Consider the following 24,398-nt stretch of genomic DNA (forward strand, 5'->3'; position numbering starts at 1 on the left):
GTGTGTGACTCGGTTTCCCCCATTGTGGAGGCTCCTCCAGGACAGGTCCTGTGTGGAGTCATACCAAAAGGGTGTCTCCAAGGGTTTCCTGAAGAACTAAAGAGACCTGGAGAGGGTCTGAGCGATGGAGGCGCATGAGGACCAAGCTTGAGGCATGGTAAGACCTTGCTGGGGGATGTGGCTGAACTAGGAAGGAATTTCCTAGGGGTAGGGCCCTCTGGGAGTATAGAGCAGGACTGAAATAAAAAACAGAACTTAGACTGGGGCTAAGGACAAAAAGCCAAAACTGAAGTCTGATTCCCATCCTGATCACTGTGGGCCAACTAGGGGCAAGCCACTGCTCTCTCGTGCCTCCTTTTACCGCATCCACAGATCTGAGAGAGCCTGGGGTGGCCTCACAATTCACCCAGAGCTGAGATCCTTTTCAGGTCATTCCTACCCTCGTGGGTTCTAGATTCTTGCTTGAATGCCCCATGGCACAGGTTGCTCACTGCTTCTTTCCCAGCTACCCCCACCTCCTGTCTCTGGGGCTGTCCTGCAAGCAAATCCTACTGAATCGGGGCTGGGAATGCCCACACCTCCACCTTGGCAAGGAGGGGAGACTGCCAGAACAGCCCAGGAGCACATAGGGGTTGGTGCGAGGTTCTGCTGGGTAATCCGGCCTCATGGAACCCTAATTCACTTTCTGAAAAATGGGAGCGAGGACGTATGGGGTGAAAAAGTAAAGAGGATCACAACATATCCACCAGGAACAGCCAAGAGTGGGGATGACCACTTGGGAGGCCCAGGGGCCTAACCAAGTCTTTGCCTCTTGTGCCTCCTGGTGGCCAAGTGGGTGTGGACGTTCTCTAGGTGGGAAGTGAGAGAGGGACATGCAAATGAAATGCAAATAAACCAGGGACATGGAGAGCCCCCAGGCAGGGAGTGGAAGGGGTCTTCAGCCCAGTCCTGCTCTTTGAATGGAGAAGACTATTTATTAATCACTAGGGGAGATCGCAGAGAGGGACCGTGGATGATGAAGGGGGCCCTGGGAGGGTCTGGGGGACCCCACGACTATGCCCACCTAGTTCACAACACGGAATAGCCCACGGCAGCCCCTGGAGTATATGCAATGAACTCATTTGGCTGTCCGTCTGACCCCTAGGTCTGAAAGGGCTGGGCTTTCTTGCTCACCAGGGCATCCCCTGGGCAGGGCCTGGCCCACAGAGGGCAGTCAAGGTTGGCTGGACAAATGACTGCTTGATGGACAGGTAGAAGGACAGCTGGACAAGAAATGCCTTCAGAGTTGGCCAACAGAGGGCGAGTGACTCTGGGGTGCCACACACCAGTCAAGGCCATTAATGGGATGGCCCTAAGGATCCTCCCTCGCCGCCAAAATGAGCTGGGGGCAGCGGGGAGGCAGGATGGCGAAATGAGGCCCCTAATACACCCCAGAAAGGAGACAGAACTGACCCATTTCCTGGCAGTAGGAGGTAGTCCTTCTCCCACACCTCCTGTGTTCATGAACCCTGTCCTAGGCCCTTAGGCTCTTCCACAACACTGACACCCCACCAGGACCCTCTCCCCCCTAGGGTGCCCCGATCCTTGCCACCCCTCTCTTCCAACCACCCACACCACCAAGGGAGGTGTGGGGATCCCCTCAGAGCAGCGGGTGTGGGACCCACCCAGACTCCACCCCACAGACGACTCCATTCTGATCTCCCCGATATGTGGTGCTGGACACTGCACCAGTACACAGCTGGCCTCAGCGGGGGGCAAATTGTGCCATGACCTTCCAGCCTTGACATTCATAGCAGTCAGTGTGGGCTCTTCTGTAGTCAGCAGAAATGGACTCGGAGCAATTTTGGTGAATATGGTAAGTTGCAGACTAATGAAACTGAAGAATCAAGTTTTGCTAGTGTCGGGTACAGCTGGGTCCAAGACCCCATGAGTGTTCTTGGTCTGCCATCTGCCTAGCTCAACGACCCTCACGAAAGATGGTGACTTTCCCATGCTTCCCAGCAAAATTCCTGGGTAAGACCGCTCACCGGGTCACACGCTCATGTCCACCCCATCACAGTGACCTGGGAGATGGAGGCTCTGATTGGCCAGGCCAGTGTCCCACGGCCACCCCTGTAATTGAAGGTGGCTTTGCCATATGGCCTGAGTCTGGGGTAGGCGTTTCTGCTCAAGACAGAATGTGGGCCACGCATGCAGGCACATAAATGTCCGCCTCAGCCTGCAGAGAAGGTCCAAGCCAGTTTTCCTTGTCCAGGTGGAGAAAGGGAGGACCAGAGAGGCCCAGGTCTGGGGTCCAGGTCACACAGCATCTGAGACAGGGCTGGGACTAAGCCAGACTGGAGTCCACTGACCTTGTACAGCTCATGCCACCTCTGGAAGGCTCTTTTTCCATTTGTACTTGTGGGTGACACCTGCCTTACAGGGCTGCCTGAGGATGAAGGATGAAAAGATGAGCCTTCCAAAAGCTCCAGCATGGTGCCAGGCACAGTGGGTGGTTGATCAGGTTTAACAGGATGGCAGTTATTGGTCTGCAGGCCTGTGGCCATGACCGTGTCCCTGATTGATGGGGGGCAGGTAGAAGTCGAGGAGCAGCAAAGCCTTGTCTCTAGACATTCACAGAGGGCCCCCAGAGGCTCTGGGCAGAAGAGGAATGTGCTGGCCACACTTGCTTGGTTTTTAGTCCCTGCCAGATCCCAGACTTGTGTCCAGAGGCCCAGCTCTAGTTGGGCTGAAGGGCGAGGGTTAGGGAGAGGTGGGAGACCCTCAGGGCTGCACGGCCACCCGGATGAGACAGCACCTGAGGCAGGAGCTTGGGTGGGACTGGGAGAAATGAAACCCAGGGCTTGGATGGTCTGGATATGACTCCCTCTTCTGGTCAACGGCAGTGACCGCGTCTCACCTGTCTGGAGCTTGTTTCCTCTTCTGTAAAAGGGAACCGTGCCTACAGGCCCAGGACTGGAAAGGCAGGTGAAGTCAGAGGCCAGGGGAGACTAGAACTTGATGCTATAAAGGTCACGAACCACCCTGTGGGGAGCGGTGCTGGGGGAAAAGTGGGGATGGCAGGCTCTGTGAGGGACAATGGGCAGCAACTCGAAGAGGAAGGGACCAGGGTCTGCAGGGACCAGGCAGGATCAGGAGGAGCCACAGAGCATTTTATTCAGAAAGGTCTGCAGCAGCAGAGGGATGGCAGGTGACACGGGCTGTCGGAAGGGCAGTAGCCTTGAGGCTGGATGGTGGGGGAGGGGCACCGGGGCAAAGAGATGGGAGGGGAGAGAGAAGGTGATGTGTGAACCCAGGGCTGGCGGGCACCTGGTGCAGGGCCCTGGGTGGGCTGCTGAGCCTCTGGGCAGCCCCTCTGGCTCCAGGCCCTCCCAGATGCCCCATAGGCGATCCCACAGCCTGCAGAAGTCCTCAGTACCCCCAGACAGAGAGCTAAACCTGGCACACAGCAGGCGTTCATTGAGTACTCTGACTGCACAGGCATGAGCTCTGCTGCCTCTTAGGTCTGGGAAGGGGCTGTTGCTCGGGGGCTGGGAAGGCCCTGTTGCACCCATGCCTCCCCAACCCTCCAAGAGGGCCTCTGAAGCCCAGTGTGCCATCACTGTGGCTAGCAAATGAGCAGGGCTTTAAGAGATACAGAGTTGAGGGCTAGAAAGTCCCTCAGAGGCCTCCCATCTGCCGGGGTCTGTCCTCCATGGGCAAAGAATAGCATGCAGCTGGCCTTGACTAATAGGACATTCACAAGGGGAAGCAAGAAGATGCTGGATGAACACAGGTACACTGGGGCTGCCCTCTTGGCACCTGGTCTCCAGAGAAGCCTGGGCAGGCCTGCCAGGGAGGCTGGGCACAGGAGAACTGGAGCCCCAACAGCTGATAGCACTGGTCGATGTTCAGACGTGTGAGCAAAGCCACCTCTGACTGGGCAGCCCCATCGAACTCTGAGAGTGCAGCAGCTGACGGCTACAACACACGGCACTGGGCAGCAGCGCCCTCTGCTGCCTGATGAACCACTCTGACAGAAGGGAACAGCAGAGACCAGAGAGGGGAGGGACCTCCTCAGGGTCACACAGCAGGTCGGCAGTGGAGCAGAGATTCCTGAGCTGGGTGGGTAACGGCCATGCTGGGCTCTGCCTGAGGGAACAGCATGAGTAAAGCAGACAGCTGGCATGTGGCAGGCTAGGAGAAACATGGGAACCCCTTTCTGTCTTGGCAGGTGTGTTGTGGGGTGGAGACAGGGCCTGTGGTCTGGAGAAGGGACAGGAAGATGGCAGAAAGGGCATGAGGGAGAAAGGCTGATGACGTCTGGAGCAGCGAAGGCCTCAAGGTTCCTACGACCCTGAAGCCTCGCACTGAGGAAAGCATCCTACCGGCCCCAGGGAGAAAGCCCCAGCGGTTAGACAAGCAGGTCCCTTCTGGGACACAGACAGGGTGGATTAGTTCAGAACACGGAGGACAGAGGCTCACAACCCCACTTGTCACTGACCTGAGTCAGAGGGGCCGAAGCACCTCCAAGTCTCTTCTGGGATCAGGCTGAGGAGGGCAGGGGTGGTTCCTCAGGGCTGGAACAAAACATGTGCAGCGCCCCTGAGGCCAAGGTCAGAGCCCCTTGGGCCTGCTCAGTCAGGCTGGAGATGGGCCTGGGTCACCCTCTAGTCCCCTAAGACCCCGGCCACAGCCTTCAGGGAACCCTCTGTAACCATGGGCCCAGCCACCGACTTCACAGGTCATGGCGGGGACTCACGCAGGCCCGGGCCCTTCAAAGCCACAGGGCCTGCTCAGGGAAGCGGCAGCAGCACCTGAGTGGCTCCGGCCTCTTTCGGAAGCACTTGCATCTTCAGAGCGGCAGGCACAAGCAAGGCCTTCGAAAGCACTCAGCGGACCATGAGTGAAGAGTCAAGAGCCATGGCCCTCTGCAGCCCTACTGTGTCCAGGGTGCCGTGTGTAACACCACACAGTACATTCATCTGGACGGCTGTCACTGCCCTGCAGCAGAAGGAACCCAGAGACAGGTACGTGGGACTAACTCAGAGCCGCAAGCCCCTTCTCACACATCCTCGGGGCTTTTTTGTTTTTGACAATTCTTGTGTCTCAGTTCTCAGCAACAGTGATGCAGATTTTTTCCTTCTTTCTTTCTAAATGTCTGGTGGGGGACAGGCACGCCGGAGCCCCAAACTGCAAGGGCCAGACACACCTCAAAGTCGAGCTCCAGCTCACGGCACATGCCCGGGGGTTCAAATGCATGTTTATTATGTTAAAATGACAATGAAAACAAAAACTCTTTCCAGGGCACAAGGACTTGAGGCCATCTGGTCCCGGGTCTGAAGCCTCCTTCAGCTCCGGGGCCCCTGCCCACCCCAAGGTGGGCAGCCACACCTACCTCCTAGCCACACCCACCTCCTAGCCCTTCCTCCAACACCAGCCCCAGGGCCTCTGGCCTCACCCCTGTCAAAACTGGAGCACCCTCCCCACTGCACCTCTGCACAGTGTGCAGGCCTCTGCTCCCACCTCCCTTTCCTTCCTGCAGGCATGTGAAGTGCTCTCATCTGTTCTGTGTTTACACAGTCGCTGTGTGCCTCCCTGTGAGACCACGAGCACGCAGTGTTGGTCACTGCCGTGTCCCCCATCCCCAGCCGGGGCCGGGCCCACAGCAGAGCTCAGGACTAGGAGCTGAGTGGCTGAATGGTCCCCGCTACAGATGCCGAAGGACAGGAGGAAGCCACCAGACACCGTGAGATGAGGAAAAGGAGCTGTCGGAGGAGCGGAGCGAGAAGCGGCAGTTCCCGGCTGAGCAGCAAAGGTCCTCACAGCGAGGAGGCTGAGGGCAGCAGGAGCGGGCGGTCCCCGGAGCTACCTGTGGCCCTGCGCAGTGGCGTTCATGTGGTCCCGGATGCTGATGGCCTGTTTGAGAAGACCCTCCACGCTGCGGAAGTAGAGGCTGCTGTCCACCAGGTTCTTCACGGCGCTGAAACGGGAGGACGGACCGGTCAGTGCCACACTTGCCTTACCCTCCCCGTCCCAGGCCTGCCCATGTATCCTCCCTACCAGAGGCTCGTTGGGGGCCCACACGGGCTCAGGGCCAGCAAGTACCCTGCGGATTCAGGCACCTCCTCCCCGAGGGCTCATCGTGGCCTTCAAGTTTCAATTTCCCTGCCCTGCGTAGATGGCATCCATCCAATAGAACACATGATGGCTAGAAGCAACTTTTAAATTCTTTTTTTTTTTTTAAGATTTTATTTATTTATTTGACAGAGAGAAATCACAAGTAGATGGAGAGGCAGGCAGAGAGAGAGAGGAGGAAGCAGGCTCCCCGCCGAGCAGAGAGCCCGACATGGGACTCGATCCCAGGACTCTGAGACCATGACCCGATCTGAAGGCAGCGGCTTAACCCACTGAGCCACCCAGGCGCCCCTAGAAGCAACTTTTAAATTCTTATTTATTTATTCATTTAAGTCCTCTCTACACCCAGCATGGGGCTCAAACTCATGACCCTGAGATCAATGGTCGCATGCTCTTCCGACGGAGGCAGCCAGGTGCCCCGAGATGCACCTTTTACATGCCTGCTGCCAGGTCACCTCATGGTTTCGTTTGTTTGGCTGAAGATTTTATTTATTTATTTATTTTAAAGATTTTATTTATTTATTTCACAGAGATAGGCAGAGAGGCAGCCAGAGAGAGAGGAGGAAGCAGGCTCCCTGCTGAGCAGAGAGCCCGACGCGGGGCTCGATCCCTGGACCCCGGGATCACGACCTGAGCCGAAGGCAGAGGCTTTAACCCACTGAGCCACCCAGGTGCCCCAAGATTTTATTTATTTGAGAGAAAGAGCGCACACGCTTGAGAGAGAGAGCGAGCGCACAAGTAGGGGGAATGGCAGAGGGAGAGAGAGATGCAGGCTCCCATTGAGCAAAGAGCCTGACTCAGGGCTCGATCCCAAGATCCCAGGATCATGGCCTGAGCCAAAGGGAGATGCTTAACCGAATGAGCCCCCCAACCGAGCCCCCCAGCCACCCCAGATCACCTAATGTTTTGAAGAAGCTATAAGCCTGTAAAGATGGCCTCAAAGACATCCTGGCTTTCCTCTCATATAATCTATTCCTGCCTCTGAAGAAAGCTTTATCAACTCAACTATGAAAAGCTCTGGAGGTTGAGTCTGGAGGGAACTAGAATAATTCACCACCAAATGGGGGTGGGAGGGCACTATGGCAAAGCTGTGCTAACCTCATGTTGGTACCACACTGAGGAATGTCTAAGGAAAGTGGCCCTTCTGAAAGTACTGCAGAAAATATTTACCAGGCCACTCAGGGCCTTGCTGATGCCAGCAAGTCACCAGCATAACAGCTGCAGGAACAATGAAAAGTGTCTTTTTAAAGCTCTTCTATTAAAGACAAAGAAATCACTCCCACTTGTTATCAGTCAGGAATCTGCTGGAAAATGGCCAAGATATCAAAGCCAGGGGTGGGGTGGGGGGTGGCAGGGGTGAAGGGGGGTCTGGGGGGGAGGGGAGGAGCCTTGGCCAATACCCGCTGTTAGCTTGCTCATCTTAGCACCACCAAACGCGGTCAGCTCTAGGATTTGCCCACCTTGATAAAAAACTTTCCACTGTTAAGTTCCCTATGGAATAGTTTACCCCAATTCAGTAACTTTAAATTTCACACCGTTAACACTGTGTAAAGCATTCTGAACAACTAGAAGATAAGGGCTCTTTCACGTCCCTAAAAGGAAACCTGGTCTCTTAGCAGACAGAAATTTGCCTCTCCCTCAAGAGAAGCACTCAGAGTACTCCAGCCTCCTGTCTAGCTCAGCATGGCCCGGTGGAACTTTCTGGAACATCTTTATCCACTGACTTGGCTGCTAAGCAGTTAAAATATGATTATGTGAGACAGAAGGGCTGAATCTTTTATTTCATTTTGCTGCATTAAAATCTGAGTGTGAACAGTCCCCCACAGCCCAGACTCCTGTGCTAGATGGGGCGGCTAGAAGAACCGGGACAAAGTACAGATTCTGATGTGTTCCTCCTCGCGGCTGTCCAGGAGCGGTCTGGCAGCTGTCTGGCAGCTGTGAGAGAGAAAGTCCTCTACTTCTTTACTACTCTTCCTTGAGCTAATCAAGGAGGGTGTTTGAGGCCATCAGCCTCAAGAAGATGCCATCTGTCTGGGCTGCCTTCTGTCCCAGCGGAGGAGTCCAGGCTGCTAATGGCAGAACACACAGCTCAGTGCCCCTGGCAGCAGGACTGCCTGTCAAGGAGCCCTCGCCCACACAACAGGAACAGGCAGGCCAAGCCCGTGGTGCCACAGATGAGAACGGCTGGGATTTCTGGCCTCCACCAAAATGACTTAGCCAGCACAAGGGACAAGCAGCACTTCTAAACAAAACTGCCGGGCTCCCGAGGCAGACAGAACGAGCCAGGCCATTACACATATTCAGGGGAACCAACAGAAGAGCGGGAGGCGAGACCTGCAAAGGAGCAAGGATGACAAGGAACGCTGCCTGCTGGTTTTGGCTCTCTCACACATCCTTCCCTTGGGAAGGGGGCAGGGATCTGAAGATTTAGCCAAAGCTAAACACAAAATAGGAAGAATGAGATTCAGTGGTCCACCCACGTTCACAGCAGCGCTCTCCACAGAAGCTAGAGCATGGGCGCCACCCGGAAGTCCACTGCCAGACGTGGTGCCTCCACGCAGTGGGATGGCACTTGGCCTTCAAGAGGAAGGACATTCTGACTCAGGCTGTCACATGGGTAGACCCGGGGGACAGCACATGGAGGGACAGGAGAGGACATGAAAAGACAAATCCTGGAAGGTTCTATTTATGTGAGGTCCCTCAAATGGCCAGATTCATAACCAGGAAACAGAATGGTGGGGGCCAGGGCCTAGGAGAGAGGGGAAGGGGAGTTAGGGTTGACCAAGGAGTTTCAGATTTGCAAGATGAAAAAAATTCTGGAAATGGATGGTGGGGACAGCTGCCCAGCATTATCAATGTATTTAATACCACTGAACTGTACACTTAAAAATGGTCGAGGTGACACATTTTGTGTATGTTACACAGTATAAAAAACTGGAGGAGCGCCTTGCTGGCTCACTAAGTGGAACCTGGGGCTCTTGATCTCAGGGTTGTGAGTTCAAGCCCCACACTGGGTGTGGAGCCTACTTAAAGTTTAAAAAAAAAAAAATTGGAAAGAAATAAAAATTTAAGGGGTGCCTGGGTGGCTCAGTCTGCTAAGCATCTGCCTTCAGCTCAGGTCATGATCCCAGAGTCCTGGCACCAAGCCCCATACTGGGCTCCCTGCTCAGCAGGGAACCTGTTTTTCCCTTTCCACCTGCCCCCCATCCCCACTTGTGGTTTCTCTCTCAAATAAATAAGGAAATCTTTAAAAAATAAGTAAATAAAAATAAAAATTTAAAAATAAACAGCCATATTTGTGCTTTGGCTCTCCCCCCAAGCTGCTGCTCACCCCACTAGCCAGTCTGTGGTCCTGGCTGTGGCAGGGAAATGCCCCTTGAGACCTTGGCTCCCTGGCCCAGGTAGCACCTCCCTGAAACCATTACCACCCTGTGCCACATGGGGAGGGACTCCCGAAGCAGCCTGTCTGAGGCACATGTGGATTGGGGCGATGGTGAGAGGAACCTGCCTGTGCTGGAATCCGCTGTGTGGCCAGGTAAGCCGAGATGCACATGCCCCAACTCAGGTGCATTCAACAGGGCAAGATTCACTGGGCGGGTGGCTGTGATGTGCCTGAATGCCCAAGAGCTGACCCCGGGGCACAGTGGGACCAGCCCGGGAGTGGGGAGGCCACCTCGCTCACCTGCAGGCATACTCCACTGTGTAAATGGCTCCCTGGCTCTGCTCCTCCCACCGTTGCATGTCGGCCTGTGGGGGATGGGAAGCTGTTAATGAGAGGGCTCCCACCTCCATCCTCCTAGTTCTCTGGGATGGAGCACCTGATCACCCATCACCATGGCCACAGAGACCAGCCCCCTCCATCCCGATCTTTCCTCCTACAGATCCCCTGCCCCACCAGTCTGGGCTTTCTGTGAACACCTGGCTACCGTGCTTCGGGGCCTTTGCTCTGGCTATTCCCTCTGCCCAGCACACCTTTCCCTCGGGTCCACGTGCAGCTGCCTCCTCCCTTCTCACCACACAGGTCACAACTAATGCACATCCTGCTGCCCTCTTCTTCCAAGTCTGTCCACCCAAGGCCCCAACCTGTCTCAGTGACCCTCTGCCTCCTTGCCGGTGTCCCAGCCTTGACTCCGCCCCCAACAGCCCCTGCTCCACAGAGCAGGTCTCAGCTCATAACATGAGGACTCTCAGGGAGGACAGGGACAGGAGCAACTGGGGCTCACCTTATGCTGGGCCAGCTCGGGCAGAGAGCGGCGCACGTGCTCCTGCAGCCGGTATAGGGCCACGGACGGCTCGTTGGCCAGGACATAGACGCTCTCAGTGAACTTGTCTGTGACTGGATCGGGAATCGACAGTTGGGGTAGGAGTTGATGGGGCCGGGGCGGGGAGTGGGGGTGGTGGTGGCAGAACAAGGGGAAGGGTAGGGAGACACAAGGAGACAATGTGTAAGACTCTTGACTACTTAATTCATGAATCCAGCTAGAGCAGGGACTGTCCAGGAGCTGGGTCACCTGTGGCCCCAGGGATAGGTGGAAGGAGATGGTCACAAAACGGCCTCAATTAATCATGATGCTAACCCATCGGGGCACTCACGATCCTTCCCCTCCTAAGCCTGCTTCTGTCCACTTGGACCCCCTCACCTTCCTTGTATCCCAAGATACAAATCTGAGATTCTTCTTCGAGGAACCCACCAGTTACTGCATCTGAAAATGCCTGGATGCTCAGATCCCTGGATGGCCTTCAGTCATGACTGACCATGAAAGGATATTAAATCATGCCCCATGCCTTCTGCTGGGACAATGTATACCTCATCCTTCTGAGTCCTCCTGAAGGATCAGGCTGAGAATTTTACCTGACAGCACTCCTTGCTCAGCTTCCTCCCTATCCTGTTGCCCCCTTCCCTCATCCCTTCTTACACTACACCACACCCACTGGTCTGGGTTTGGCCACCTCCCACCTGGATACCAGGTTCAGTCAGCTCCTCCCTGGTCTCCCAGCTCCCCCTCTGCCAACAGTCTGATCTCCACACAACAGATGGAGTGAGCATCTAATGACCATATCAAGTCTTTCCCTCCCTTGTCTGAAATCCTCCCATGGCTCCCATCCGCCACAGCAGAAAATCACTCAACTTACCATGACCCATAAGGCTCTGTATATTTTGCCTGCTGTTGCCCTCCCTGTCCTCCCCACCCTCCACCCATGGCACAATGGCCTCCCGGAACACAAAGTGTTCCTTGAACACTGCCAGGACTGTCCCAAAAGAACTTTCAGAGATGACAGAAAGGTTCTATAATCTATAATTGTCCAATAATGTAGCCACTAGGCACATATGGCTACTGAGCACTTGAAATGTGGCTAATATGACTCACAAACTGAATCTTATTTTATTATTTTTTTACATTTTAATTCCAGTATAGATCACATACAGTTTTATATTAGTTTCAGGTGTACTAATGTAGTGATTGAATAATTCTATACATTACGTGGTGCTCACCCTATGAAGTTTAAATTTTACCTAATTTCAGTTAAATTAAATACCCACAAATACTGTGTGACCAGGAGTTGCTGTATTGCTGCACAGCTCTGAACACTTTGCCACCTCGGCGCCTCTGCATCTGTTGTTCTGCCACTGACCCGCCCTTCCCTCACTGACCTCTTTTCACCCCTTCTGTGTCAGATCAAATGTCACCTTCTGGGCACGGCCTTCCCTGATCAGCAAGCTTAATCTGATGGCCCTTCCACCTCATTCTCAACCTCAGCACTTGCTCATTTTCTTACACTTAAATTCTCATTCTTTATTAGGTTATATGTTTACAAAAAAAAAAAAAAAATCAAAGCTTGGACTCTGGAGTGGAGGGCAGGGGCTTCTCTGAGCCTGTTTCCTCATCTGTAAAATGGAATAATAGCACCCACCTTGAGGTTTGTTACACAGATGGGCCCCTTGCTATTGACCAGCATAGGGCTGTAGATGAGAGAGAACCTTGATGGGGGGTGAGGGGCACAGTCAGGGAAGGCTCTGCATGAGTCTGGCTAGTGACAGTCCGTCTAGCTCACTACCGCCCTCAGAAGGGCACAGCCCATCCTGCCATCTCCAAACTTGGAATCCTCGTTTTGAAATCTTCCTAGTCCTCCTCCTTTTGAAAATGAGAACAGCTTACCCTTCAGTGTCCTTGCAAATGAAATGTACTTGTGCCATCTAAATAATTAATTAGAAAACAAACGTGTGTAGGGGCACCTGGGTGGCTCAATGGGGTAAGACTGCCTTCGGCTGGGGTCATGATCTCAGGGTCGGGATCCAGCACTGCATCGGGCTCTCTGCTCAGAGGGGAGCCTGCTTCCCCCTCTCTCTGCCTGCCTCTCTGCCTACTTGTGATCTGTCAAATAAATAAATAAAATCTTTTAAAAAATTTAAAATAAAAAGGGTGTAAGAAAATACCAAAAACCTTTGTGATTTAAAAATCGTTTTTGACGGGGCGCCTGTGTGGCTCAGTGGGTTATAGCCTCTGCCTTCGGCTTGGGTCATGGTCCCGGGGTCCTGGGATGAAGCCCCACATCTGGGCTCTCTGCTCAGCAGGGAGCCTGCTTCCTCCTCTCTCTGCCTACTTGTGATCTCTCTCTGTCAAATAAATAAATAAAATATTTATTTAAAAAAATCGTTTTTGGCACTTGGTAATTTGTAAACGCGTGACTCACAAATATTTTAATGTAAAGCTAGACAAAAGCGTAAATGCATTCGGGAATAATACGCACGACTGCCAAGTCCCAGGCGTTCTTCCAATGCATTACAAATACCAGGTCAATTAATTCTCACAACAAACCTATGCGGGGCCAGGAAAGACTGCTATACACCCCATTTTACAGATGACAAGACCGAGGGACGGAGACTTTCTAAAGGTTTTAAAACTAGTCATCGAAAAAAAAAAAAAAAAAAAAACTAGTCATCGGCCAAGCCAGGGTTAAATGGTAGTTCAATCAGTTCCCCTGCATGCTCCCTCCAAGCCACTGCCCCCTTCTTCCCTCTGTCGGGTCCCCCTGCTGCCCAGCCCAGGGCTCCGCACCACCTTTCTTTCCCTTGAGCTGCATCTCCGGTTCCTCCATAGCTACCACGGACCGTTCCGAAGACCGGAAGCGGAAATCGGGCGCTGGGGAAGAATACTTAAACCTCCCACCCCGTGAAACCAAACGCTATGCCATTCTAGTTCCGGTGTCAATTGGCCCGCCTTCCCCACTCCTCTCTGTAACCAGGCTGGAAAGAAGCCGTGAGTGAGAGACTGGGGAAGGAGGCACACCGGTGGGCGGGTGAGGAAGGGGCGGAAACCCCCTGAAGCTCCAGAAGGGACACCCAGACAGGGAGAGGCAAGGGTACCCTCCCTTCCCGAATTCCCTTTTCCGGGGGCAGACGGATTGGGGAAACGCTCCAGACATTGCCCACTTCGGGCTGTGTAAACGGTCTTTCTGTACCCCTTCTGCTGCCATTAGATTCTTACAAATGCTCGTAATCCCCAGGACGCAAGGAGGGCATTGTTGTGGACGGGTGCAACGGTGTGTCGCCCCTTTAAATCCCTGACGCCCCGACTGCTCCCCGCCCACCGCCATCCGACCGGAGAAAGCCCCACCCATCCGGCCTCAACTGGAGCCTAGAGACGAGCTCCGGAAAAACCTGTGGGCGGAGCTGGGAAAGAGTGACGGAAGACAGGCGCAATGAAATCCTCGGAGCCCTCTGAGGCTCCACCCATCCCTCCTGACCCGGCCGGGCTCCCTCCGGAGTTGCCGAAGCAAGAACGCGCAAGTGCGACAGCAGTGCTCGGGCCCCCAGCGGAAACCACGCCCCTCCCTTGAGCCTTAAAGGGCCAGAAGCAGTTTCTGCTCTCGCCTTTAGGCACTTTTGGGGAGGCAGGGTGCGCAGGCGCAGTGGGGGAACTCTGGGGTGGGGGTAGTGGTCGGGTATCAAGTTGCTCCCTGTCCCGGCAGAAGAAACGGGGACGTTGAGGGTCCAGGCTCTAGCTTGCTCCCTCCTGTATCAGTTGGAGGAGAAAAGTTTGTGAATTGGGCCCCCAAGTTTTGGGGGACCCGGCCTTGCGGCGTGAGGTGACAGAGGAGGCTCGTTAGAGGTGAGTGGACCTCTTGGATCTGTTTGGGAGGGGCCGGTGGGGATGGGACCAATCACATCTTTGTTGAACACTCACTCGTTCCGGGGACACCCCCCCCCCCCCCAAATAACTACAGGGAATGTTTATTAAGCTCTGCTCGTGTGTCAGGCCCCCAGCTTAGCTGTTTACAAGCATGATTTTGACATCACTTCCCTATTTTATTGAGGAAACTGAGGCTCAGATAAGTTAAATCATGTGCCCGGGCCTATAAGTGGAGGGATTCGGACCCAGAGAGTTGACCCCATTTTAAGTTAGGCATGTTATATGTGTCCTGGTTGGGGGTAGGATGGAGGAGTGGACCTGAAAGGAGTGTAGCCACCCTCGCTGTGCAAGGCTGGGTATGCTGTAGGTGCCTACTCAATAGGAGTTGTTGATAAGTATTGTTCTCTCCCCTTTTGATGCTTCTTCCAGTTTCCCCCATGGAGCCCACCCAGCCTGCCGAAGACCTCGGTGGGACCCAGCAGCTTCCTATCCCCGAATTTGGGGACCCTGAAGATCCTGGGGATGAGGCTCCTGATGGCTCAGACACTGTGGTGCTCAGTCTTTTCCCCTGCACTCTGGAGCCCGGGAATCCTGAACCGGATGCTGGTGCCTCCTCACCTCAGGGTAGGTGGGATATTTCCCCTGGACTCCTTCCGCCTCTAGGACAGTGGAATGTCAGGCCCCAGATAGGACCTCTGTCTTTGTGTTTCTCTACCTAGCATGTGTCTTCTCTCTCCACCCAGTGAGAGATTGCTTTTATAGGTACATAGACACACACACATACATGAATATATATGTATATATGATGCTTAAATCCACGTAACATAAAAGTTACTATTTTAAGGAGACTTGCAAACAATTCAGTGGTAGTAAGTACTTTCACAGTGTGGATAATCCCCCCTCTATCTCTTGTTACAGACCATTTCCATCACCCCAAAAGGAAACCCTATTCCCATTAGTAGTCACCCTCCATCCCTCCTCCCCTTCCTTCTTCAACCACTAATCTACTTTCTGTCTCTAGGGATTTGCCTGTTCTGGACATTTCATATAAATGAATCATACATGTCATTTGTGTCTCACTTCTTTTTTTTTTTTTTTTTTTTTTTTTTTTTAAAGATTTTATTTATTTATTTGACAGAGAGAGATCACAAGCAGGCAGAGAGGCAGGCAGAGAGAGAGGAGGAAGCAGGCTCCCTGCTGAGCAGAGAGCCCGATGCGGGGCTCGATCCCAGGACCCTGGGATCATGACCTGAGCCGAAGGCAGCGGCTTAACCCACTGAGCCACCCAGGCGCCCCTGTGTCTCACTTCTTTTGCTCAGCATGATGGTTTTCTGTTTTAAGTCTTGTTTATCTAATCTCTACCTGGGGCTCGAACCCACGAGCCCGAGATCAAGAGTCACGGGCTCCTCCAACCGAGCCAGCCAGGAAGCCCTCAGCATGATGGTTTTTGAGGTTCGTTCGCATTACAGCATGTCAGTGCTTCATTCCTTTTTCTGACCTGATAACAGTCCGTTCCAGACCACATTCTGTTTATCCGTTCACCCACTGATGGACACTAGGGTTGCTCCTCTTTGGGCGATCGTGACTACCGTTGCTGTACACATTGGTGTACAAGTTTTTGTCTGAGCCATTGATTTCAACTCTTAGGGGCAGATACCTAGAAGTGGAATTGCTGGGACAGATGGTGATTCTGTTGACCCTGTGGAGGACCCAAGGACTTCTTTGGACTGGAATCCTTGAACACATCGAATTCAGTACCTCTTGGGGCCTTGGTCCCTGCTTCTCCCACCTCTTCCCAGCGCTGCTTTCTTCAACTGACCAAGCTCTCCATTGGTATCCCATCCTCGGAGTGGCCTTCCCTGACCACCTTGTCTAAAAGGGACTCAGCCCCTGCCCTCCCCTCTTTCTGTTTTCTTCTCTTTTTCATAGCTCCTGAACACCTATTTTTCTATTCTGTCCCCTCCTTGAGGGCAGGGACTGTCTCATCTGCCCAGAACATCACCAGGTGGAGAGGAGAAAGGCTCATCTGGGTATCCAGGAGGGCAGAGTGAGTGAACAATGGTGTGGGGCACTATCTTTGGTAGCTGAAAACTGAGGCCCTTCCTCTCTGTTCCAGGCAGCAGCTCCCTAAAGCATTCCACAACCCTCACCAACCGGCAACGGGGGAATGAGGTTTCTGCCCTGCCGGCCACCCTGGACTGTAAGTGGGCCTGTAGTCCCTCAGCCTCCCTAAGTAGTAGGAATAGTGGGGGCTGAGGGGAGCAACTTCGGGTGGGGTAAACAGAGGCACGGAGTGGGGACAGGACGGGTGAGGACTCTGCCTCTCTCTGGCCCCTAGCGCTGTCCATCCACCAGCTCGCAGCCCAAGGGGAGCTGAGCCAGCTGAAGGAACATCTGAGGAAAGGTGTGTGTCCACATGAGTCCACTGGTGTGTCTATACCCGTCTTGACCACATGTGCTGGGGTAGGCATGTGGGTACTGAAAGGACCTGAGTGTCCACATGTGTAACTCCCACTCCCATCTGACCCCAGCCACCCGCCCTGTCCCTGCTCCCGCCACACTAGGGAGAGTGGGCAGGGGTGCATCCCAGTGGTACCACCCCCCTCCTGCCAGGCGACAACCTCATCAACAAGCCGGACGAGCATGGCTTCACCCCCCTCATCTGGGCCTCTGCCTTTGGAGAAATCGAGACTGTCCGCTTCTTGCTCGAGTGGGTGCGTCCCAGCCCAGCTCAGGGCTTCCCAGAGACTGGAGGGTGGGCTGGGGTCCGAGTCTGCTGGTGCCCTGTCTGTAAGATGGGGCTGCGATAGGTACTCCAGGATTCCAGGGTATGCCCCCACCCATCCCATCACCACTCCCTCTGCTCCCCGCTACCACCACTGCAGGGTGCTGACCCCCACATCCTGGCCAAGGAGCGGGAAAGTGCCCTGTCACTGGCCAGCATGGGAGGCTACACAGACATCGTAGGGCTGCTACTCGAGCGTGATGTGGACATCAACATCTACGACTGGGTGAGGCACCTTGCAGGGTACCAGACCTGTTCTAGGTGTTCAGAACACAAGACAGACCCATCCATGACCTCGCAGAGCTCCTAGTTCGGGGGGAAGACAATACGTAAACAGTCAGCTGAATTACAGTGAATAACACTGTAATAGCAGACACACAGGCAACTCCAAGAGCTCAGAGGTAGCCTATATAGCCAAGGGAAGTCAAGGAGGGCTTCCTGGAAGAAGGGGTATCTAAGCTGAGACCCAAAGGGAGGAATTAGACCAGGTGATGAGTAGGAGGAGGAACCACATTAAATTAGAGGGTTGGGGGTGTTGTGCAAAACTGGAAAAGACAGAATGTTGGTTGCCCTTGTCCTTGACAGAATGGAGGGACACCACTGCTGTACGCCGTGCGTGGGAACCATGTGAAGTGTGTAGAAGCCTTGCTGGGTAAGTGGGAGTAACAGCTGGCCCCACAGGAATCCTGAGGTCCAGGGAGGGGTCCAAGCTGATTGAACAGCTCTTGGAATGAGTGATCATGATCTGCTTTTCCCAGGGGACTGATTTGGGAACAGGAGATGGTGGGATAGTATGGGGGTCTGGCTGACCAGGTTGAACATCCATACCCTCTGTGCCTCAGGGGCCCTGGAGGTGGGGATGCTGTTGGCCACATTCTTTGGAGAGCCCAGGTTCTCATCCAGGCCCACATGGGCAAACAGCAGGCCTGTGGCTGTCCTGTGAGGGATCCCTGGACTTCCCAAGTCGCCATGCCCCATTCTGGGCTCCCGGTACCCCCGCCTCTCGTAGCACCTGCTTTGCTTTGCAGCCCGAGGAGCTGATCTCACCACTGAGGCTGACTCTGGCTATACCCCAATGGATCTTGCCGTAGCCCTAGGATATCGGAAAGGTCAGCCTGAGACATGGGGTGGTAACAGTGTGCTGTAGGCAGGATGACCGTGAAGGGGTACACAGGACATCTCTCTTAGTTATGTCAGATGCTAGCAGTGAGAGCATTCATGTTAGCAAATATCTAGTGCCACTGTGTACCTGGCCTGGGCACGTGCAGGAGGCTGACATGGGTCAGCGACTGGGTTCATCATGGGATACACACAGGCGCTGGGAGGCCCACAGGAAGCCCTGGCCCAGCCCCATGATAGGTGGCCTGACGGGTGGGAGGATGGTGTCCTGGCTGGAGGAACAGTACATGCAGAGGCCTGGCAGGATGAGAATATCAAGGAGGGGCTGGGCCACAAGGCACAGGCTCACCGAGGCCAACCCTCTCCATGGCAGGAGGTGGGTGTGAGCAGGACCATAGGCAGACCCCAGTTTGATTTTCTACTTCCCCCTTCAGCTTCCCCATCTCCAAAATGGAGAGAGCCTAACAGAACCAACCCCTTGGGGTCAATGAGGGATTCCTTTGAGATTTATCCCATTTGGGACAGAAATCATTCCTCATGGTCCTTCTCATCCTTTAGTACAAGTCACAAGTCACCAATTTTGTTTGGTAAAGATTATTTTTATGACCCTAAAAAGCATCCCAAAGTGCATTTCTACAAACCATGGGGAAGTTGAGTTTCCTGGCTTGGGTGCCTCAGTTTTCCCAGCTGTACTCTGTGAAGAAGAGTGTGGATTTCCCCATGTATGAAGTAGATCCTCCATCCATGTCCCAGGGTTTGGAGATCCCTGTTTGTTCCCTGAGAGGCAGGTGCAGTTCTCACGGTGGGAAAACCCAGCTCATCCTCCAGGAAAGTGCATAATTTGGCTGGTGCCTCTGCAGCCTCCACTGGACTTATGGGCCACATCTCCCCTGTCCTGTTTCCAGTGCAACAGGTTATCGAGAACCACATCCTCAAACTCTTCCAGAGCAACCTGGTGCCCGCAGATCCTGAGTGAAGACTGCCTGCTGGGCACTCAGATACTCAGGGAACAAAATAGTTGACCCAGAGCTGGGGAAACCCAGAACTGGCTTCAAAGGCAGCTCCTGGACGGACAGCGGGAGGGGATCCTTCCCAAGAGGAACCAATAAACCTTCTGTGTGCGTAACTTGAAGGGCTTTACTGTGCTTCCCCAGGGGCCTCCTGGAGGAGTCAGCTACCCAGGGATCTCACACCCTCTCCCCCAGCACCCGCAGGTGGTAGATGACAACTCGGCCAAAAAAGTCAGTGGCGTCCTCAAGGGTCACCTTCAGCTGGTCCACCTCGGCAGCTGGCACAGGGAAGGTGTGAGCACAAGCAGTCAAGGGAGATAGGTAGCTCATCATTTCCCATCTGTCAGGCCCAGCGTAGACATGACCAGTGTGCCACATGACCCAGCACATTCTGAGCCCCTCTGAAGCTCTCACACAGAACAGGGTACCACCAGCTCATTTTACAGATGAAGCAGTGGAGGCCCAGAACCCACTTACTCAAGGTCATACACCAGGGTCCATAGCTTTCAGAAGCACAGACCACCTCCCATCCCCCCACCTTGCCACCCCAGAGGCCCAGGCAGGATATCTGAAGGGAGTTGTTGTCCTCGGGATAAAAGTCCACAATCTTGCTAAGAGCCTCACTTCCCTGGGAACCTGCAGCAGAGAAAGGGGTAGGTGTGAGGCTGGGGTGTCCCTCCCAAACCCCCACCTTCCAGAGCCTTCCAGTACCTTCCAGGTGGCCCCGGCGACTGGAGAAGCCCCCCTGGAACTGGATCTGCAGCTGGGAGACACGGATGCGCTGGGGAAACTCTAGTATCACCCACTGGGAGGGGCCCTGGAAGGAGACAGGGAAACAGGCTCACAATCACTTGCTCAGAGCCCTGCTATTCCCGTCCCATTCACACAGTCTAGGGTGGGGTGGGGTGGGGGGCGGAGCGTTGGCACACCTTCCCTCCTTGGCCAGCCTGACTCCCCAGCAGGAGTGCTCCTTAGTTCTCAAGTGCTCCTTAGTTCTCCGTGAATCTGATTCACGGGAGGGGTGGAGTCCCCAGGAAGAGGTGCCTCACCTGGTCCGAGTTCCAGCACGTCTCCTCATTCTGGTCGAACAGATGCTTCTTTCCAAACTGCCGGGTGTCGCGATTCAGCACTGAACTTACCCTGGAGGCACAGAATACCGGAGAAATGAGGGACTGAACGCGGCACCGAGGCCCCGCCCACTAAGGGGCCCGCCCCCTCCTCACCCCTCCAGCTTTCCCCGGCGGACCCAGCTCGGTCAACGCTGGACTCAAGGGCCACGCCCGCCGCTGCCCCAACCCTAGGTTCTCACCTGCTCACTGTCTCTGGACAAACCAAAGAGTGGGTCATCTCGACTCCACAAAGCCTCGCAGTCTCAGAGCTGACTTCAGCCGGTGTGCGAATCCCGGCGCCAACGCAGCCACGGCGGCACGACCTTCACACCCGATTCTGCAAGGGTTTCAAAGAAATTGCCAGTGACCCGAGGCCAGAGTTTCACAGCAGGGTTAAGGAAGGGAAACAGGTTTCATGTGGGTTTCGGGAGGTTGCTCAGGCTCGGAGCCTCCGTTTCTCGGCAAACAGCTCCGAGAACCAAAGCGAGACCCGGAACCACGAGGACACCGCGCAGGCGCAGTGTGACTCAGACCCGCCCAGCCTGCGCTCCCGGGGCAGGACGTAATCTGAGCCCCGCCCCTCCGTGCCCGCCTCTTAAAGGGTTACCATCCCCCGATTAAGTTTTCGTTGGAGCTGGAGGAAGAAGGCGGGCATCTAAAATACTGTGTGCCGAGTGTGTGGGGCTCGCAGTCTCTGGTGCCTGTGGGTATAGAGCACTGGTTTTGGAGTCTGAGAGACTTACTATAATGATGTCTCCCTACCCGGGGAGGTCTGCCAAATCCCTTCTGTAACTGCTAAGGCTGCCTCGCATCTCACTGCCTCCCAGGGACCAAAGGAAGAGCCGAGAAAGAGACCACGATGTTGCCTGTGCAGGGAGTCTTCATCAACCTCCCGTGTTTCAGATGGAACACAGGCTTAGCCTCCAAATCTTTCTTTCCAGTAAATGCTGCCTGGGACAGGCTTCATGGAGCGGGGCATGTGAAGTGGGTTTTGAAGGATGAACAGGGGTTTGCGAAACCAGATTGCACAAATGCTAAATATTTGGTTCACTGATTTACTAAATGACTTGCTCCCTACTGCTCAGCTCTGTGCTGGGTGGTGCTGGGGACTGTGAAAGGCCTTGGTTCCAGCCCACCACCTGAGGGGCCCCCCGATTTGGGTAAGACACAGCTAGACACACTCACCCCCAGACTCATGTGGCGAGGGCTGAACAAGAAAGAGAATAGGGCTGGGAGACCAGGGGTTCTACCTGGAGGGAGGGCTTTCTGGGAGAGGAGATATTGTGTCTGTACTTTAATGGGTGGGCAGGAATTTATCAGGGTAAGAAAAATGGGGTTAGATTTGTCCAGGCGGGAGAGCAGCATAACTAAAGGCCCGGTTGGGTGAAAGACCATGATTTTAGATAAAATATATGGAGCAAGATCCTGGGCCTGAAGGTGTTTGGGAAAAGGCAGGACACTGTCCCTGCTGCATGAATGGAAGGTTCTGAGACAGATCAGCCATTGGCAGGAGGCTGCAGGTTCCTGGCTTTAGCTGAATGATCTAGAATCCAGCCCCTTTCTTCAAGGGCTAGGGGAATGGTTCTCTTGGCATCCTGCTAGCATCGTCCCAAGCCCACTCCAGGAGAGGGGGCTGGCTGGGAAACTGGGGCACCAGCGGAAGAGCCGCCCCATCAGCCACTGCCTGCCAGGACTTCCTGCATTCAGTCATGGCCTGGTGCCATCTAGACCTGGATCTCTTTGTCTCAGGGCTGGGGCCAAGACTGCGGGTGGCAGAATAGACCTCCTTACACCCAGAGGAAGGTGGGAAGAGCATGGACCCTGGAGCGTCCAGATTTGGTTCGAATCTTGGGTGGGTCACTCACTCACTGGCCATGTGATCTTGGACAACTATGCTGACCTCTCTGAACCTCGATTTTCTCATCTGTAAAATGGAGGGAATTCTATTTATAGGACTGCTGGAGAATTCAGTGGATTCTATGGGCTGACATATAACAAAGATGGCCAGCCCATCCTGTGTTTGACTTGAAGTCACATTCTGTCTCCATCCACTGTTTCATTAAACCTTCTGTACGGGTCCATATCACCTCCATTTTACAGCTGAGGATACAGCCAATAGCTCCCAGGGAGGATATGCATGGCCCTAGGGCCCTGCACACCATTCTTGGTCTTGGCATGGAGCCACCTTGCCCATTGGGATGAGGCCAGCTCAGTACCCTCTTCCCGCCTCCTCACCCCACTGGCGCCTAGGCATGAAAGAACCTCCTGTTTCTCCAGGGAATTAGCAGCTCTAAGCTCCCAGCAGGGCAGCCAAAAGTGGCCCATTCATTTGCCTGGTGCGAAGAAACTAGCCACTCCCTCCCTCCTCACCCAGAGGTTGGGGCTGAGGAAGCTCTGGAAGAGCCAGGAGCTGCCACTCCAGTTCACCGAGGGAAACTGAGGCACAGAAAAGCAAAGTCATTTGGCTAAGGTCCTCCAGGGGGACCAAGATTCAAACCTGTCTGGCTCTGGAGGTCTTTTCCCCCTGGATTGGGTTTTGCGTTTGTCAAGAGAGGAAACAGGCTCAGAGAGGGTCAGGTATTTGCTGAAGTCACACAGCCAGTTTGGGTCAGCAAGGTCTCTCTCTGGGGATACAGCCCCACCCGTTGCAAAAAAACAAAACAAAACAAACAAACAAAAAAAAACAGGTCCAACTTCCCATGTGTTTGTCACAGCAGAGCTGGGTAGGAAAAGGTCTTCAGAAAGCTTCAAGCCTTGGTTTCCCCCTGGGGGATAAGTGTAATGATTGCTTTAAGGCCCCAGCCTAGAGTCTGTGGGGGTGAGGGTGACCGTTCCCAGGCCAGCAGGTCCCAGTGGGGCAGGTCCAGGTGTGACTTATCTGCCAGGGTCTGCCTGGTCCGGACAAGGCCCACCTTAGAAGAGACATGCACACTAGCTGCCGGCTGGACTTGTCAGTCCTAGCGAGGTGCGAGCCTGGGAACCTGGGAGCCTGGAGAAGTGGAGGTGACAGTAGGAGTGGGAGGGGGTGGCCGGGTGTGTTGAATGGTGAGCACGATTGGCTGGGCTCTGAGATGGATCTCTGTGCAGGTACCAGGGGGGCCCAGGGATTTTCATTGGGTGCTGGCTGTCTGGAGGTGCACCCTTGTCTATAAACAGGGTTAGAGGTGAGCGATGTGGGACAAATGTGGGCCTTGGTGGCTGCCGGCAAGGCAAAGGGGCAGTAGGTATGAACGGCGACATGTGTATTTGAGCGTGAAGGGGCTAGAGGTGTGGCTGGGATCGCAGCTATGAGTTTGGTTGTGTAACACAAGTGACTTGCGTGTGACCAAATGAGATCGTACATGGTTGGTGTGACATATATGCGGCCTTGTCTCATGTGGTTCTATATAACCCACCCGTGCTGTCACAGTGTGTCTGGGATGTGATGTGGGTTAAGGGTTTGTTGGTGACATTGTGTGACACATGTGAACGGGACTGCTTGTGTCAATTCTGTGTCACCTTGGGTATGTTAAGAAGCACGTTGGAATACTGTCCACCCCTGAGAACCAGCTCTCCTGGAAGCTCCGAACTCCTGGCTCCTGCTCTTGCCCACCAGCCTCCTCGCCTGTTTCCTCCCCCAACTTCGCTCCAGCCCCTGGCCTGGGCCCCAGTGTGGGGGTACAGAGAAGGCACTCAGGGCTGGCGGGGGTGGATCACCCAATCCCAGTGCAGGCCTATAAATAGTTCTTTGAGCCCAGCAGATTCCCAGGCAAGGTTGCCTTATTCAAGCCCCCAGCAACAGCCCGCCCCTCCCACCTCCCCTGGGCCGCAGGCCAGCCCCTCTAAGCTCAGTCCTGGCACTGGCCAGGGGGACATGGGGGTAGGGAGGAAGGGGTGTAGAGAGGTGGGGGCAGTCAGGGGCGAGGGTCAACTTGGCTCTGAGGCCATGAACCTAGGCTCCCACTTGGCCTGTATCCATATCGTACAACCTCAAGCAGATGGTCCCACACCTCTGAGCCTCAGTTTCTCCAGCTGGAAAATGGGCAACAGCCCAACAGCAGCCCCCATCTTATGTGTTTACTTCCCACTTCATTCTCTCAGCAATCCAGTAAGACTGGGACTCTTATTAATTTTCCTTCTTTTAGAT

The 24,398-nt window shown here is 54.4% G+C and overlaps 3 protein-coding genes across 6 annotated transcripts; 1 reads left to right on the forward strand and 2 right to left on the reverse strand.

Annotated features, from left to right (window-relative positions):
• Nucleotides 1-3,131: 3,131 nt before the first annotated feature.
• BORCS8 (BLOC-1 related complex subunit 8) lies at nucleotides 3,132-13,275 on the reverse strand. Of its 3 annotated transcripts, none has more exons than XM_059389506.1 (6): nucleotides 13,179-13,275; nucleotides 10,341-10,453; nucleotides 9,800-9,864; nucleotides 5,852-5,962; nucleotides 4,484-4,559; nucleotides 3,132-4,127 (listed from the first exon to the last, which is right to left on the reverse strand). In XM_059389506.1, the coding sequence occupies exons 1-5, from the start codon at nucleotides 13,213-13,215 to the stop codon at nucleotides 4,526-4,528; spliced, it is 360 nt and encodes a 119-aa protein (XP_059245489.1). In that variant the 5' UTR covers nucleotides 13,216-13,275; the 3' UTR covers nucleotides 3,132-4,127; nucleotides 4,484-4,525. The 3 variants fall into 3 exon arrangements, with proteins under 3 accessions (XP_059245489.1, XP_059245487.1, XP_059245488.1); XM_059389504.1 differs by having other exon boundaries at nucleotides 3,132-4,131; XM_059389505.1 differs by lacking the exon at nucleotides 3,132-4,127 and adding an exon at nucleotides 4,138-4,245.
• A 24-nt stretch (nucleotides 13,276-13,299) lies between these two features.
• RFXANK (regulatory factor X associated ankyrin containing protein) lies at nucleotides 13,300-19,285 on the forward strand. Of its 2 annotated transcripts, none has more exons than XM_059389501.1 (10): nucleotides 13,300-13,376; nucleotides 13,624-14,228; nucleotides 14,679-14,873; nucleotides 16,366-16,449; nucleotides 16,588-16,653; nucleotides 16,863-16,963; nucleotides 17,135-17,260; nucleotides 17,620-17,686; nucleotides 18,063-18,143; nucleotides 19,059-19,285. In XM_059389501.1, the coding sequence occupies exons 3-10, from the start codon at nucleotides 14,687-14,689 to the stop codon at nucleotides 19,127-19,129; spliced, it is 783 nt and encodes a 260-aa protein (XP_059245484.1). In that variant the 5' UTR covers nucleotides 13,300-13,376; nucleotides 13,624-14,228; nucleotides 14,679-14,686; the 3' UTR covers nucleotides 19,130-19,285. The 2 variants fall into 2 exon arrangements, with proteins under 2 accessions (XP_059245484.1, XP_059245485.1); XM_059389502.1 differs by having other exon boundaries at nucleotides 13,339-13,416.
• NR2C2AP (nuclear receptor 2C2 associated protein) lies at nucleotides 18,732-20,795 on the reverse strand. The gene is made up of 5 exons (XM_059389503.1): nucleotides 20,473-20,795; nucleotides 20,213-20,303; nucleotides 19,875-19,980; nucleotides 19,731-19,799; nucleotides 18,732-19,456 (listed from the first exon to the last, which is right to left on the reverse strand). The coding sequence occupies exons 1-5, from the start codon at nucleotides 20,508-20,510 to the stop codon at nucleotides 19,341-19,343; spliced, it is 420 nt and encodes a 139-aa protein (XP_059245486.1). The 5' UTR covers nucleotides 20,511-20,795; the 3' UTR covers nucleotides 18,732-19,340.
• Between the last annotated feature and the right edge of the window lie 3,603 nt (nucleotides 20,796-24,398).

This window comes from Mustela nigripes, chromosome 2 (genome assembly GCF_022355385.1).
Source record: "Mustela nigripes isolate SB6536 chromosome 2, MUSNIG.SB6536, whole genome shotgun sequence".
Lineage (NCBI taxonomy): Eukaryota > Metazoa > Chordata > Mammalia > Carnivora > Mustelidae > Mustela > Mustela nigripes.

Bases quoted from the DNA above. Each gene is read 5' to 3' on its own strand.
- BORCS8 (XM_059389506.1), bottom strand. From the start codon at position 13,215: ATGGAGGAACCGGAGATGCAGCTCAAGGGAAAGAAAG. The intron at 10,454-13,178 runs GTGGTGCGGAGC...TTCCCGATCCAG, and splicing joins GCAGCTCAAGGGAAAGAAAG to TCACAGACAAGTTCACTGAG. The intron at 9,865-10,340 runs GTGAGCCCCAGT...CATCCCCCACAG, and splicing joins CCGAGCTGGCCCAGCATAAG to GCCGACATGCAACGGTGGGA.
- NR2C2AP (XM_059389503.1), bottom strand. From the start codon at position 20,510: ATGACCCACTCTTTGGTTTGTCCAGAGACAGTGAGCAG. The intron at 20,304-20,472 runs GTGAGAACCTAG...CTGTGCCTCCAG, and splicing joins TGTCCAGAGACAGTGAGCAG to GGTAAGTTCAGTGCTGAATC. The intron at 19,457-19,730 runs TATCCTGCCTGG...CTTGTGCTCACA, and splicing joins GGACAACAACTCCCTTCAGA to CCTTCCCTGTGCCAGCTGCC.
- RFXANK (XM_059389501.1), top strand. From the start codon at position 14,687: ATGGAGCCCACCCAGCCTGCCGAAGACCTCGGTGGGACCCAGCAGCTT. The intron at 16,450-16,587 runs GTAAGTGGGCCT...TCTGGCCCCTAG, and splicing joins CCTGCCGGCCACCCTGGACT to CGCTGTCCATCCACCAGCTC. The intron at 16,654-16,862 runs GTGTGTGTCCAC...CCCTCCTGCCAG, and splicing joins GAAGGAACATCTGAGGAAAG to GCGACAACCTCATCAACAAG.